The 15,258-nt window shown below is 42.1% G+C and overlaps 1 protein-coding gene across 1 annotated transcript in view; it reads left to right on the forward strand.

Annotated features, from left to right (window-relative positions):
• LOC139219613 (corticotropin-releasing factor receptor 1-like) overlaps positions 1-15,258 on the forward strand; it is a 53,852-nt gene that overhangs the window by 21,167 nt on the left and 17,427 nt on the right. Inside the window, exons 5-6 of the mRNA XM_070851534.1 lie at positions 8,720-8,805; positions 13,862-13,968. Of these exons, the coding sequence (XP_070707635.1) occupies positions 8,720-8,805; positions 13,862-13,968 (193 nt within the window). The remainder of the gene's footprint in view (positions 1-8,719; positions 8,806-13,861; positions 13,969-15,258) is intronic.

Raw genomic sequence — 15,258 nt, forward strand, 5'->3', positions numbered from 1 at the left:
TCTCCTGCTGATGCTGTTTTTTTAATTAGACCAACGTGGCTCTAAAACCACAGAGGAGGAGGAGGAGGTGGAGGAGGAGGAGGAGGAGGAAGATGCTTCTTAGCAGCAGCCATTGATCCGTCATGTTGAAGTGCTAAGCAAGTGTGACTAAATTTGGGTCAGCATATTTCCCCAGCATTTCTGCTCTGTTCTGCAGTTTTAGCCAGAGAGAGAGAGAGAGAGAGGGAGAGAGAGAGGGGGAGCCCTCTGTGGAGCGATCTTTGTTGCTGAGTGTGTTTGCGCGGCCTGTAGTGTTTGGAAGTAAAATGAAAAGAGGATCATTTAGCCTCGGGCTTGGAGGGGTGCCTGTGTTCCATCCACATGTACCGAGAGCTCCTGTTTCCACAGGGAGGATTTAGCACCTGGCACGGACCAGTCGCTGTTTTTAACACCCATTCAGAAACAACAATGGCTGGTCACTAAGCAAAGATTAAAACTGATATGTACTATGTAGCTTACATCCCTACAAACAATGAAATCCACCGTGAGCCGCCTGAGATGCTCCAGAGACGAACCTGTCGGCCGTTAATACAACTGCTGGCAAATCGCCCGTTTGGCAGCGGCTGCTGGATGAAATCAGTGGTTATTTTGGGGACTTTGAGCTTGTGACCCATGCAAATGGCGTTTTTACAATGCTTTCAGTGGCTCGTTCCCTGCAACCTTAAAAAGACTGCAGGAGGAAGATGATTAGGTAGTGCCACTGCAGTGTGAGCAGCAATAAGGGAGCAGTGATGGAGATGTAAAAGTAGAAATACCACAGTGTTACGTGTAAACGGCTTGAATTCATTGTATAGTAGTAGTAGTAATGCACTTAAAGCAGGGGTGTCCAGACTTTTTTCACTGAGGGCCTCATACAGAAAAACATCCAGAGGGCTGGGCCGCTCACTAGAAGTGAGCTCTGCTGCTAACTTTAATCCACTAGAGATGATGTATATCCTCAGCTCTAGTGGATTAAAGTTGGCAAAATCAATCAAATGTAGGTAAATTCAGCTTGATAACTGAATATGATTCAAGAAAACAGCCTCTCCATTGTGGTACAAGCTGGTCTTTGCCTTGTAGGCTCTTGTTCAGTGTATTAAGGTGATCAACCAGAGAGGGTCACTGAGCTCATGAAGAGGTCCTTCAAAACTGCTCCATTTCTGATCTCAGGGAATCAAACCGCTGCAGCACAGAGCCACGACTTAGCCAGCGCACATGAGAACGGTAGAGCAGCCCCCCCCACTCCACCCCCCAGCATCAGCATCAGAGAGGGAAGCTTGAAACAGTCTGTGTTAGAGCCCTGGTGCTCGATTTAACAGCCTTACCTCCACTTTATTGACCCTCGGTGGACACCGTAGATTCTTTTGTGCTCCCCTGTCCCAGCTGGAGCTCCATCCCATCGTACCTCCACACAGCTCGTCCCATTTAAGTCCCATCATGCCAACTGCACCTGGCACAGCTTCAGAAACATCCTCACCTGTCCTGGTGCTCTTTAGCCTGCTAACATCAAGCAGCTCCTCCGTAATGCAGAAGTGATCTTCATTAGTTATCAGCTGAGCTCTCATCGCACACCGCGTCTGAAACTTTCTACACTAACTTGCTCTCTAACGTTTCCTTAATTCTGCCATCTTTGGTCACCTGTAGCACATTTCTTCTTCTATTACTCATTTTATAGAGAAGCTGCCTCGTTCAAGACAGTTACTCCCCCTAGAGGTGAGACTAAGAAGTACAACACAGTCCAGCGCAGGTTCCAAGTGTGGGCCGCATTCCAATACATTTTTAGAATTTCCTGCGGGCCGGAGTTTGGACACCCCTGACTTAAAGTATCAGAAGTTGTTTTCCACTGTGTTATATTATTATTATTATTATTAAATATTGTGTTTTTATCATTAACAAATATATTTAAATCATTTTAATGTTGTAGTTCGTCAATGTGGAGCCAATCAAAGATATTTTGTGTAGATTAGTAGTAAAGTACTCCGTCATATAAAAGCATATTATGTTTGTTTAATGTAAAAAAAAAGTACCCAGGAAGTATTAAAGTTAAAAGTACTGTAGAGTAGTAGTAGTAGTAGTGTAGATCTCTGTCCAACAGGAACTCCTCAAAAACATCCAACTTTACCCAAAATGTCCGTCGCAGGTAGCTGAAAGTGACTGACGGCGTCTAAACAGAAGTCACGTTCACTGACATCCTGTAAAACGCAGTTAGTAAACAACCCTTTCACCTCAGCTGAACACTCATTTCTTTAAACATTCACTTAAATTCTGTGTCTGGTTGGAAAAAGGGGAGACGAACAGTGTGAATCTCACGTCGTGCCTGGACGATGCAGACAGGACATGTGCTGTAACTTTTAATTAAGTGTGAGAAAGGAGGATTTTTCCAAGAAACACTGAGGAACTGGCCTCCGTCCCCACGTAACCACACGAGCTCTGGCCTCAGCACACGTTCTGACACTCACTTTATCATATCAAGTCCAGTCATTCAGTAAACGAAGGGTTACGCATTTAGAATTGTTATATTATTAGACGACTGATATCGTTATGTGTCCCGTAGGTATTAGTCGATATTTGTTCTGAATACTTTGATCGTTGGTCTCTATAAAGGCTGATCAGAGGAGCCAATCAGACGCTAAACTAAACTGAACGGGTCTTAGTTACGCCGTATCTTTTAATTTTATGGTTTATTATATTTCATTTATCATCATTATTATATTATTTTGTTGTATTATATTATATCAACATTTTGCTGTTGATATCATTATTTTTTACTATATTCTCATTCATTTTCTTAAAATTTTACTATTTTACTATAATCTATGTATTCTGAGTAGAATTATATACATTTATTTTTCAGTTACTATTTTTATTGCTTGTTTTATCTTTTTTTTTTTAAAAAACTTTTAGTATCTTAACCACCCATCTGTCATTATTGTCTTTTTTTCTGCCTCTTTGTTATTTTAGTGTGCAGTTGTCTCTAAATCCATTGTTAGCGTCCTATGATTGATTGATTGATTGATTGATTGAAGAATGGAGCTATAGTCAGGAGGTGGTTAGCCTAGCTTAGCATAACGAGTGGAAACAGCGAGCCTGGCCCTCGTCAAGTGGATCGATAACGAGTATATAATCACATAATGAGTAACTTGTCTGTTTCATGACTGTAAATTCATGTCATAAACATGCAAATGTCAATTAGATGTATATATTCATTCAGCTGTAAAACTCCTTCATGCACACTGACTGCAGAAGATAAGAGATAAAATGACATAAAGACAATAGTGGAGGACATATTGTCTATTTTTATGAGGTAGTTTAACAGTATATTATAGATTTAACTGAGACGATTAACATTAAGCAAGTTGTACGAAATGAATTTGCTATTCTATGAAAACAAATAATATCTCTGGATGTTTACATCAGTTCAGCAATTTGGGAAACACATTTGTTTCTTGCTGAGAGTCAGATGAGAAGATCGATACCTTGAGGAACAACTTGCAGGTTGAATTTCTTACCCTCATACTTTGTGTTTCCTGAAAATGATCATGTGAAATGGATGAATACTACATTACCCATGAGCCTCTGCCTCGGTAACGAGGAAGACTCCACGTACACAAATCAAAGCGCCTCATCGCTGCAGCTGTGAAGAAAACGCGAATCAATTTAAGGTGAATGGACGTTTCTCACTCAGTGCATCTTGGGAGTTGTAGTTGACTTTTAACCTCAAACGTTTAAAGCAGATATTTTCTGTTAATTTGTGTTTACTGATGATTCAATTAGAGCTCCAGCTGTGAGTCAGCTGAACTCGTCCATGGAAAATCTGAATGGGATTTTCACTAAGTGAACCAGAGGCGCCCGAAATAGCTGCGCTCGCTCTACAACTCTATATCTGTGTTAAGCACTGAGCTGAGGTCAGGAGGTGATTAGGTTAGCTTAAGACAGCTAGCGTGGCTCTCTGCAGAGTTCAGAAACACACATCAACACTCCTCAAGCCAAAGAATAACGAAACTAACTAACTAACAGGTTATTGTTTGGTCTAAACCACAAAAGAAATCCTGTCAAACATCTGTAATTTCAACATTCACTTCCAAATTGTCCTCAAAATTATAATAATGTAGTTTTTTCTTGGTGTGCACTACGGCTGCACTTTCTCTTCCTCCCTGATTTATTGATCGCAGCCTATTAAGAGTTATTCAAATGAAGGTGAGTGCATTTACTAAAGTTTGAGCTACTTGTTCTCTACTACGGCTGAGAAGCAAATACTGCACCTTTACCTCCACTCATTTATTTTTTACAGATGTACTTTGCAGATTCAGACTGAGAATACAAAATAAAATCAGCATTATTACACCAATAGGACTTTATTGATCCCCTGTGTGTGTGGGGGGGGGGGGGTTAAATCACTGGCTGTCCAGCAGTATATAAAGAAATATATATAAAATGTAAATGCGAAGATTAAAATGAGTTCTTATAAATTATAAACACATAAATGCATCAATAATCTGAAATGGGATATTCAGCATAGTGAGTACTTTAACTTTTGGTACTGCAAGTATGTCTCGATAATAAAACGAGTAAAGATTCAAACGCTTATACTCGTAACATATTTTATATAAATAAAAGATCTGAGTTCTTCTTCCACCACTGCCAATCCTCTCATCTCCCTCTGAGGAGCAAAGCTAATAGATAAATGCTGAACTATTCCTCCTAAATTATATCAACTGTGGGACTTTCCTCCACATATTTACTGTAAGCTAAAAACAGGTTTGGATTCTGCAGCCGTGTAGCAAATGGAAACAGTAATAATCCCGACAACAACACTCCTGCTCTAGTATAACAAACAAGGAATGAACACGGTGGCTGGGCATCAAATCCACCTTAATTTGCTGCAGCTGTAAAACTCTTTTCACTTCTCCTCATGCAAAGTGAAAGCAAACAATGGCAGCAAAATAGATTAACATGACGGGGATTATCACCGGGCGCCTTAATTTGCTTGTTACATAAAGACACCTCTTCAAAGTCGCTCATTGTTTGTGATTAAGTGTTGGGATGCACGCTGTCCGTTTTTTAGAAAGAGGTTTACAAGCCTTAAATCACTATGATCCTGTGCCAGGAAGAATTTATTTCAAGGTCACGCTGCGTAATATGAAAGCTCTACAATTTATACCTTTAAGCTTTTGGCTCTGCATAAAGACCTCTGCTGTGATGTCTCAGTCTGCGCCTGGTTTTTCTTTCTTCTTTTACACATTTGGTTTGTAAACCTTCTTTTTTAAAAGCACGCACTGCGCTTTGGTTTTTTAAATGCATGCTTGCTAAATAAAGTGACTTCATTGCTTTGACTGTAATCCATGCAAATCGTTGGCGACCGTGAACCCAGAGGAAAGTTGTCTAATCGTGCTGCTTCATGTAAATTTGATTTGAAGAAAAGCTGAGAATTGTGGGAGAAAATGTGCATCTTTTTTTTTTTTTTTGGCGAGGAGATTTTACCGGTGCACTTAAATTCATCCAGTCTGATAGAAGAAAATGGGTTTTCTTAAGAGAAATAAAGCAGCTTAGAATCCAATTTAGTCAAAATGCTGATAGTGAGCTGCCGTCTGTGGACTTAAATTGAAATGTGTATTTCTAAAATCACAAAATGTAAGAAAATATGAACTCTTTTACTGTTTTACTGTCTGTCCATTAGAGAAGTTTGTCAGTGTAACTTTTGACGTTGACATAATTCTGCACAGAGAGATTTTAAAACTCTCTAGGATATTAACGTTTGGGGTTTAGGGAATATCACAAGCTAGGTAATCTTGATTGGGGTTGACAGTCCCCTTACACTGTCAACATGCTATTTTTAGCCAGCTCATTGCACATTATTGCCCTCAGGCAACCCAATCCCATTCTATCTCTTCCCCTCCCCAAAAATCTCTCATTATTAAAACATGCATTTCGGATTATTGGCCTCCATCTCAGGCGTTCTACACGCTGATGTGGACACATCTGATGCATGTTTTCTAAAACAGAGCTCATCTCCTCTGCAGCGCGGACGGATTTTAGAAAATGTCGCTCCTTTGTTAAAATATTAACGGTTTAAATCAGAACGTTTCTAAACAGACTTAACGTTGGGTGTCTGATTACCAATCAATGCAATTTTTAGACCCTTTACTCTGTTTTTATGCTTCGTTTTAACTGGAATGATCAAAATGACATATTGGCATTAGTGCACGAAATTATCTGATGTAATGATATTAAACATGTATTAACTGGTTTTGCCACTAAGGAGCAGCAAAATCAGCTCTGAAACACCTTTTAAATTGATGTTGCAAATTTGTCAAAAAGTCATGTTTGTGTCCACGTGATGAATATAAGACCAGTATTCTCTCTTTTTTGGCTCTATGTTTGGTCTCCACCACCTCCTGAGGGAAATATCTGGCTCTTTAGCTGCCAAATTCTCTACTATCTGTGTCTGTCTGCTGTTTAGTGCTCAGCAAGTAGTTTGCGGTAAAGTTGTGGACGAGTACGGAAAACAAAACGAATCCGAAACAGTCAGCTGAAAGACGCTAAACTGAGTATATGTCAGGAGAGCTGCAGAGTCTGTGCAGCCGTTTTTAACATGGTGTGGGAAACAGCTGTTCAGAGGTCTGTTACCAGGCTGCCTGCTGCCACATTTAGTCGTTAGTAGCCAGGAATGGAGGGAAAAGTCCAAACACAGGTACGAAGGATCAAGTGTATGAAGGGCGGGAAAACTATAAGCTGTATATAAGAAGTGAACTGAGCCAACGTGATGGTCTACGGACCGCCATTTTGATTTTTTGGAGCCAGAAATAGCATCTGAGCCTCTGATGGATTAGTCAAGAAGTAGCATACCTCACTTCCTGGTCTATTTTCCTCTAAATGGGACCATCATTTACTGAATGAACATCCTGCTGTGCTGAAGAAGCGACTGAGACCATAAACTCATCAGGAAAATGTTCACTGAGCTGATAAATCAGGAGAGAAGTCGACTCATTGTCTCGTTGACTTCCATCCAATCAGGAGCCAGTGGAGTCGCCCCCTGCTGGACATTAGAGAGAATTCAGGATTAAGGCTCTGGAAGCTACGTCTGATTCTTTGCACAATCTGTGTGGAAAAACATACAAAAGAAAGGTAGAAGAAGACAAGACTACTAGGAAATAGAGACGTGAGAGCCAAACTAAATACTCAGAAAGTCTTTAGAATAAAAATCAGAGCACAGAGACGGAGACCACAGAGGTGGATCATGACAACTTGCAGTGTGGATCTATGCTACGTGGCTAAATGTTAAGCTAATGTAACCAAGCAAGCACTCAGTTACATTAATGTTTCATTATTGTTGGATATTGAGAGTTTCTTTGCAGAGGAAACCAGTGCAGCTCTGCTGGCGGCAGTGTTTCTCAGCAGGCTTCACTACTTCACCAGTTGTGAAAATGGGTCGACTGTCACCGGAGAACGTCTCTAACGACCCGAGACAACCCACCTCGAGATCAGGGTCAGACCTGTCGGGGTAGCTCTTTGAAAAATGTTTTTTCAGTTACGCGACGGGCGATTAACATGCTGACACATTCGTACGTGCTCTCATTGCTGATTGTCAAAATCTCCCCCCCACTGGCGGAAAAAGTCTCTCCTGAAGATGAAACAATCCCACAAACCTGCCCTGAACTTTAAATGTTGCACGAGTCCTGGTGCCTGCGACATAATCATGTCAACCTGTTAACATTATTACATGACAGGCATCAGGACTAACTTCATTTCATCCATGCTCATCATTGAATTAACTGAACCTCGAGCTTTAGTACTGAACATTTTATTCACAGGCTGGAAGATCCTGCAGCTTCACCTGCAGAAGCTTCTGGTAGAAAAGAAATAATAAAATATATATATATATATCATCTGACATCTCTCCTTTTAACTCTAAATTGCCTCATTTGCAGTATTTCAGCTCCACTGTGTCCTATCTGACGACTTCATTTCCTTCATCTTAAGAAATAATAAATGTGAAATGACAAATGTGAAATTTATCAAAGCTTTACGACATTTCTGTCCTGTGAGTGTGGGGAGGAATGCCTGCTACGATGCGCCGGTCGGCATGGAGAAATGTAATTTTACTCATCATTTGTCAGAGCCTCCGTGCCGACCCGCGACTATTTGGGTTGCATTATCCAGCAATGTGCAGAAATATATTTTTTTTTAGATAGAAAATAAACAGTTATACTATTTCACTCAGTCTCCAGTGTCCAATTTGAGTCTTTCTCTCGATTTTAAAGGTGGAAATAGAGTTTGAAATGTGCCTTTGTGTTAAAGTAAAACGTGTGTGAGGAGCTCACCGTCCTGTCCTGCTTCTCTCACATCTTTAGAATAACGTGGGTGTGCAGAAGAAGCAGGCAGGTCACTGATGTTAAAAGTAGGGGGGGTCTGAATGTAAAGAATGATAACAATGCTGAGGCAGAGGGTGGTAGACTGTCCTGACAGCAAACGTGTGAAAAATCACAGCTTGTAAGACTTCCTCTAATGATATCTCTCCGTATTAGTATCAAAAGCAGAAAAGGTCACAGTGCCACTACCAATCGAGCAGGAATTCACATCTTGTACATTTCCAGGGTTATGAGGCCAAAAAAAAAAAAAGCAGGAAAAAACAAGAAAATGAAACGAAAAATGTGAGCTCACTTTGTGGTAACAGCCTCCTGTCTTCTGTCTCTCTGTGCAGATAATGTTTATAGGAAGTGTCTTGCCAACGGGACGTGGGCGCTGAAGGGGAACTACTCCATGTGTAAGGCCATACTTCACGAGGAGGTAAGACGCCAGTGTGCCGTGCTTGTGCGCATGTGTCCTGATTAATGAGGCTTCTCGGAGCATGAAGCTAATCAAAAGCCAACAACAGAGACAAGGTTAGCGGTGGAAGATGAGTGCGGCAGGTTGAGCGCAGGCTTATTTATAGTAAATAAGGATTCAGGTTTGGTTGCTCAGATCCCGCAGCCTTAAAAGGATAATACAGACACTAAAAATACTGTGAATGTGCAGTGAACTGCCCGAGAGCATCACTGGAAGGCATCTGCTTCAGAAGCACAATGGATGTTTTGAATTTGCATTAAATAGGCGTCGGCACGGCTGCTTTAATGTCATCTCGCACAAAGTTGCGGCGGCTCGGCTGGTCTTATATATGTAGGTGGGAGCCTGAAATCGGCGAGTCATCCTGCAGCTATTTCCCTTTTGAGCACACAAATGTGTGTCATTTTGTAAATTCCTCAAAAGAAACAGCATTGTCCTCCAGCGATGGGAGCAAGTTTACAGAAGCAGGAGGGAAAACACAGTCGGTCGGATTTGGTTGAAAGCAACAGCGTGCTGCTGTTATGGTCCTGCTGTGCTCCAGATTTTCATCCATTCACATGCTGCTGGGTTTTTTTTTTTCAGCCTCCACCTGGACGGTGTATTGTCGTGCAGATGTGATGGCGATGAGCATTTATTTTAATTAGGATTGAATACAGGACAAAGCATTCAAACAGAACACGCTGACCTGAATCAGGATGTAAAAAGAAGACGCTTGGAGGATTGTTTGTAAAATATAAAATCTCATGACGGAAATATGTGACAGTGTGTTTGTCTTGCCCGGTTTGACCATCTGCTGAATCTGAATATTGAATAGTTGTGTCTGTAAACACTGTAAACTGAGCTGCTTCAATAAGCTCTGTGTGCTTTCTTCAATCCGTTTCTAAGACGATGTAATCTAGATCCTCATCCTGCATTTCAAGAGTGAAGCCGAATTGATTCTCTTTTTTTCCACTAATCCCATGAAAAGACCACAAACTCTATTTGTGTCTGTTTCCAAAAACACTGTAGTTTTTAGTAGATGTTAATCAAACCAGAGGAAATGCTGCTTCTGTTGGGGACTACTTTCAGCAGCGGAATAATACACATTTGGTGCTCCACTAAGTATTTATAGCAACAGGATGGTTTTAGTGGATAATCAGACTGAACTGCCGTTAATCATTTAATATTTGTTCGTCAGGGGGAATTAATACTTAACAACTTTTAAAACTAATCTGTAGTGAGTCACATATCGCTGTTGCTAACACGGCAGCTGTGTAGGAGCATTTAGGTAGATTCAGAGCCTGACGTAGTGGAAACCACATGAGTTATATGACCCTGGTGTCTGTGTGCAGGGTGTGGAGCTGCGATCGAGACGCAATTAGCCTAGCGTAGCTTTGCTCAGCGTGAAGTCTGGGAGCGGAGTGAGGCAGCTAACCTGGTGTCTGGCTTCCACTGTTCATGCTAGGTTGAGCTAATTGCTTTTTCAGTTCCTTAACACACGAACACAAGAGTGCTATTGATCTTCTCCTCTAATTCTCAGCAAGAAAGCAAACAAGCAGTTTTTTTTTTTTTTGTCCGAAAGGTCAAGCATTTCCTGTAAGGAGTTTTTGGAGGGATATTTTTCATGTACGTCTGCAAAGATCTGACTGGGAAGACAGAATGAACAGTGTGGTTTTAAATTATTTAGTTTTATGGGGCTCAAACAATACTTGTTGGTGGGATTGATTGACTGATTGACTGACTGTGGTCTTTTTTTACGGGGGTTTGTTACCAGTAAGAAAAACCTAAAACATCCTCTTATTCTTTAAAGGATTGTGTCCAGCGTGTGAAGACATGTCGACCACCTCCATCATTTAGGTTACCAGATGCAGTACATTTGTACTTTATAGATCTGTGAGCATGAGGAAACAGTGATGTGGACTGAGAGCCTTCATTTAGTGTTTTCCTGAAGACTCTCCGGCTCTGATGTCCAATCGATCCCTCCAGAAGATGGATATGGAGTGTCTGACCTTTTAAAAATGTGTGTTTGATTTTTTTTTTTTTCCTTTTGTAGCAGTAAAATAAATCACCAGGAGGCAGCGGCGGAGTGATTGACATCAGGCAGAGGGGGGGGGGAGCAGCCTCTTATTAGAGTTCAGCCTGTACTGAAGCGGATATTCACTGGTCCCAATAGAAAGAGAAACTGTGTGGATCAAAGATTGCATGAGAAGAAAAATCCTCTTTTCCTTCAGGACTCGCTGGAGGTTATTTTCTCAAATATATGATAAGTGTCTTTGTTGTTTCTGAGGGGAGCAAAGTGAGTCAGGCCCACACATTTTGTGGGACCTGAGGCTAGTGGTGGGTGGGTCCTATATTATCCTCTTGTCGTCCAGCCTCCTCCTCTCAGGCTCAACTCACAGCTCTGCTATCCATTTTAAAAACCTCCTGAGTGCCTGATTTATGTCCTGGTGTGTGAGCCGGCCGTGCACAAGTCAGTGTCTGTTAAAGGGCTGATTCATATTTTTCTTTAGGTCAATATCCCAGCATGCATACTCACATGTGCGCTGAAAGAGTAAATCTCTCAGCGTGCTCCTTCTGTCGCGCTACCCTTGAAAAGATCCCAATATAGCGTCTTCCTGCTGTAAAAGATGGGGCGCAGAATGTCCTTGTTTGGTGAAAAAATGTATTTTACTGCAGCTGAGGGATATGTTCTGGTTCTTACATTCAGGATTTTTTTTTTTTTCTTACAGGATCAAAACTCCCACACTGAAAAGAATAACTCAGACTGCTGAAGCCTCATATTAGCTTTGGCTGAACTTTACAACTTTTATCCAGACAACAAAACAATCTACAAATACACGTATTACTGCGGACACAATGAGTAAGCAGCTGTCGCATCATTTGCTCTCTCATTCGCTGCCGAGGCCGCACAGGTAGACAGAGGAGGACAGAGGAAACATGAGTCCTGCACACACACTCGTTTATAGACTACATTTACACACACCACAGAAGAAGACGTCTTTACCAGTTAATCAACATTTAGAGAAATAAAACGCTGCAAATAGAGGAAACACAAACTGAAGGTTGCAAGTAACAAATGTTTGTTTTTTTTCTCTTTTAGTTTAAACATTCGGATTGAATTTTAGATTTTAATTAAACTAGTAATCAGCAAAAGGCTGAATTAATGTGTTGTTTGTTTTTTCACTTCACTTTCACTTGTGTTTTATTTATTTGCATGTGTTTTCTTCTCCTAAGTGTTTCAGGGCCACCGGCTTTGTGAAAAGCCCCAAAAACACTTAAGTTGAGCAAAAAAAGAAGTTGTCGATTCCTTTTTGTTTGATAGCAACAATGGATGTTCTTCAAATGAAACATGGGAGGTGTCTGAGCCAGAAACAACATCCTTCTGGCACACAGTTTGGTGGGATGCAGCCAGGAAGGTGCACTAATGGCAAAGGTGTTTTTACTTTTCTACATGGCCACGCTCCGAGGTGAGGCGACCTGTCTGCTGCCGTCATCTCCTCCTGGCCGCCTCTCGTTTCCTCTCCAGTCTCTCTGCGAACTCTGTGGCTCCTGTGTGTGTCAGTAGCCTCGGCACAATGGGCAGACGGAGATAATGATGCACACTTTCAGACAGCCTCTCCTCCAAGGTTTTCATGGTGCAGCTTTACACACACAAAAAGTAACAAGTGGTTGTGTGAAGAATGGGAAAAAAGAGGACTAGAGGTCAAATCCTGGCTACTTTCACAGCTCCTTGTACCCACAGGTGTGAATATTAACCGTTAGAGAACCGGCCCAACAACCATCGGCCCCTGCACACATTAACCAAACACCAAACAGACGCTGGTGTACATTCATGGCTCAGGAGGGAATCAAGCGATCAAGATATCATGAAACTTGTCCAGTAAAGCTTTAGAAGAAGAAGAAAGAGTTAAAGATTTGAGCCGCTGCAACAAAATGAAGTGAATGGGAAAGCTGTTTCAGGGTGGGTGGGGCGGGGATTAAACAAACCCACATTTAATCTTGGCGTACACACCAGTAGGTTACATAAATCCACTTACAGCACAGATTACTGTTGCTAGTGTGGGTAAAATCCGATCACAATGGATATCTGAGTCGCAGACAGTGGTGTTAGGCGCCGATTCAGAGGAAGATGTGTCCGTGTTCTGTGTAAAACCTTCAGCTACAGCAGCAGTACCACAGCAGCAGTACCACAGAGCGGATGTGAGTGCGTGCACGTTCACAAGCCGTCCAGTAGTCATATTTCAAAACCAGGGGCAGAGCTGGAGGCGGCACAGGACCCCCTGAAACCGATTGGTAGCCTGGCTTATTAGTTTTAGAATTACTGAATAAACAAATGACCACAAGGAGATGAAAGACAGCTGAAATTATGTGGAACGACCACGGAGAGAAAACAACCTCAAAGAGGCACAAAAATAGCTTCTAACACATGCAAAAGGAAAACAGAGACACAAAACAACTACAAAGACACGCAAAAGGACCCCAAAGACACTAAACGACTCAAAAGACGTGCAAAAAGACAACAGGGAGACGAAAAACAACGACAAAGACGCACAAAGCGACTGCAAAGACGTGCAAAAGGACCTCAAGGAGACACAAAACGGACTTGAAGGCATCGCAAAGGATGACAGAGAGACAAGAGTCTGTCGGAGGGGTGGGGGGGCTTTTACATGTATTTTAATGGGGCTCCAGTATCTTATAATCCATCCATGGCTGCAGGTTATTTGTTATTTGGATCTATAATAGCATCTTTTTTATTGCTATTATCTTCATATTGGAATATCTAGTTGTTTATTTGGCGTTGATTCATTACACAGAATGAACAGCAAAACTATTAATGATACACAGTTTGATATTTCTTCTTTAAAACTGTGCCAAGTCCGCCCACCCGCATTCAAAAGTTTCCAAACCCACTCTTGATCAAAAGCACAACAGGGGGTCTACCGGAATAAAAAGAGGATTTTCTGTCCCGAGCCTGAGAATATTGTTTCAGTAAATTAGAAATACCCCAAACACTCATCCTGTGTTTCTGTTGTCCCTGCAGAAAAAAGGCAAGATGCACTACCAAATCGCTGTGATCATAAACTTCCTGGGTCACTGCATCTCCATGGTGGCTCTGCTCATAGCCTTCTTCCTCTTCTTGTGTTTGAGGTAAGTGTTGGTCTCACTGCCACCAGTCCGCTGATAATCCTAAAGACATCCTTGATGTGACAGAAACGTCAGTATTCCTAAGATCCCTCGTTCAAAGAGCCCCTCGTTCTTATTCAAAAACCATTTGGTCATGGGATGAAACATTCCCTATCTCAATCCCGCAGATGTAAAGGGGTTTAGACGCCCGCAAAAACTAGGGCACATTTTCCCACAAATGGGAATAATATACCCATCTCAGGAAGCGGCAAACTAAACTAAAGCGGTCTTGCAGAGGCCTGCTGGGAGAAGCGGTGGAGGTGGAATGGGTTTCTCTGACAAACCAAAGTAAACCGTGCGTTAACGAGAGAAAGGTCTTAGCACCCTCCACAGCCGGGGCTGTTATCGATCCCCGGGGCACCCGAGGGAGTGAGAAAAGCGTGAAAGGGCACAGAGAGACATAATAAATAGGAGTTTTACAGGACAGCGTTTATGCACAACCCGTGTTTGTGGGCCACAGCGGCTCGGACGGGGAGGGGGCAAAGGAGGGCGAGTGTCGGCCGGCTAAAAATGGCATTAGGGTAGTGAAAGAGTTTGACATTTATTACTCACCGTCTTCACTTTTTAATGAGAAAGAGTAGAAGTTAAGGGCAGGTTGCTGCAGCCACTGAGACGGAGGGAAAAGTTGACGGCTGAGGATAGAAAACTTCCAATTTAAAAGTTTTATTTGAATGATTTGCTCCACGTGGGAACACAGGACTCTCCTGGGTGATTCAGTGTTCGGGCCATTAAGTTTAAACATTTTAGCTTTGTGAAATGTGTTTATATGGAAACTGCATTTACAATCTTTGCATCTGAATCACGTATGAGCTGCTGGAGGAGGAGGAGTCGGGAATCAAACCACCAACCCTGACATTAGCTGCACCTGCTGAGCCGGCTGGTGTCTCGATCTGTTGACAATCTAGTCCCCAAATTTGCCGAAAACTGAGCCTGAATCTGAGAGGGAACTCACATAAACTGCTAAATGTTTCATCAGGTTTGTAGAAAGTGTGAGTTAAGCTTTCGCTCTGCGTTAGTGCTGCAGGTTTTAGTCTTCTAAACGAAGAAATCCAGTCCTGGTGGACTCACTGCTGCCTCCTTACTTCCCGATGCAGCGCTGCAGATGGGTGGTGGTGCGGCTGAATGATCCCTCTCTGGGGGATCAATAAAGGATTATCTTATCTTACCTTGAACACAGAACTGAAGCCACTGAAGACAGAATCAGTGCCGCTGATCGCTCAGCAAAACACGGAAACTCCACCGACAGCAGCGACG

The sequence above is a fragment of the Pempheris klunzingeri genome, chromosome 20, assembly GCF_042242105.1.
Source record: "Pempheris klunzingeri isolate RE-2024b chromosome 20, fPemKlu1.hap1, whole genome shotgun sequence".
NCBI lineage: Eukaryota > Metazoa > Chordata > Actinopteri > Acropomatiformes > Pempheridae > Pempheris > Pempheris klunzingeri.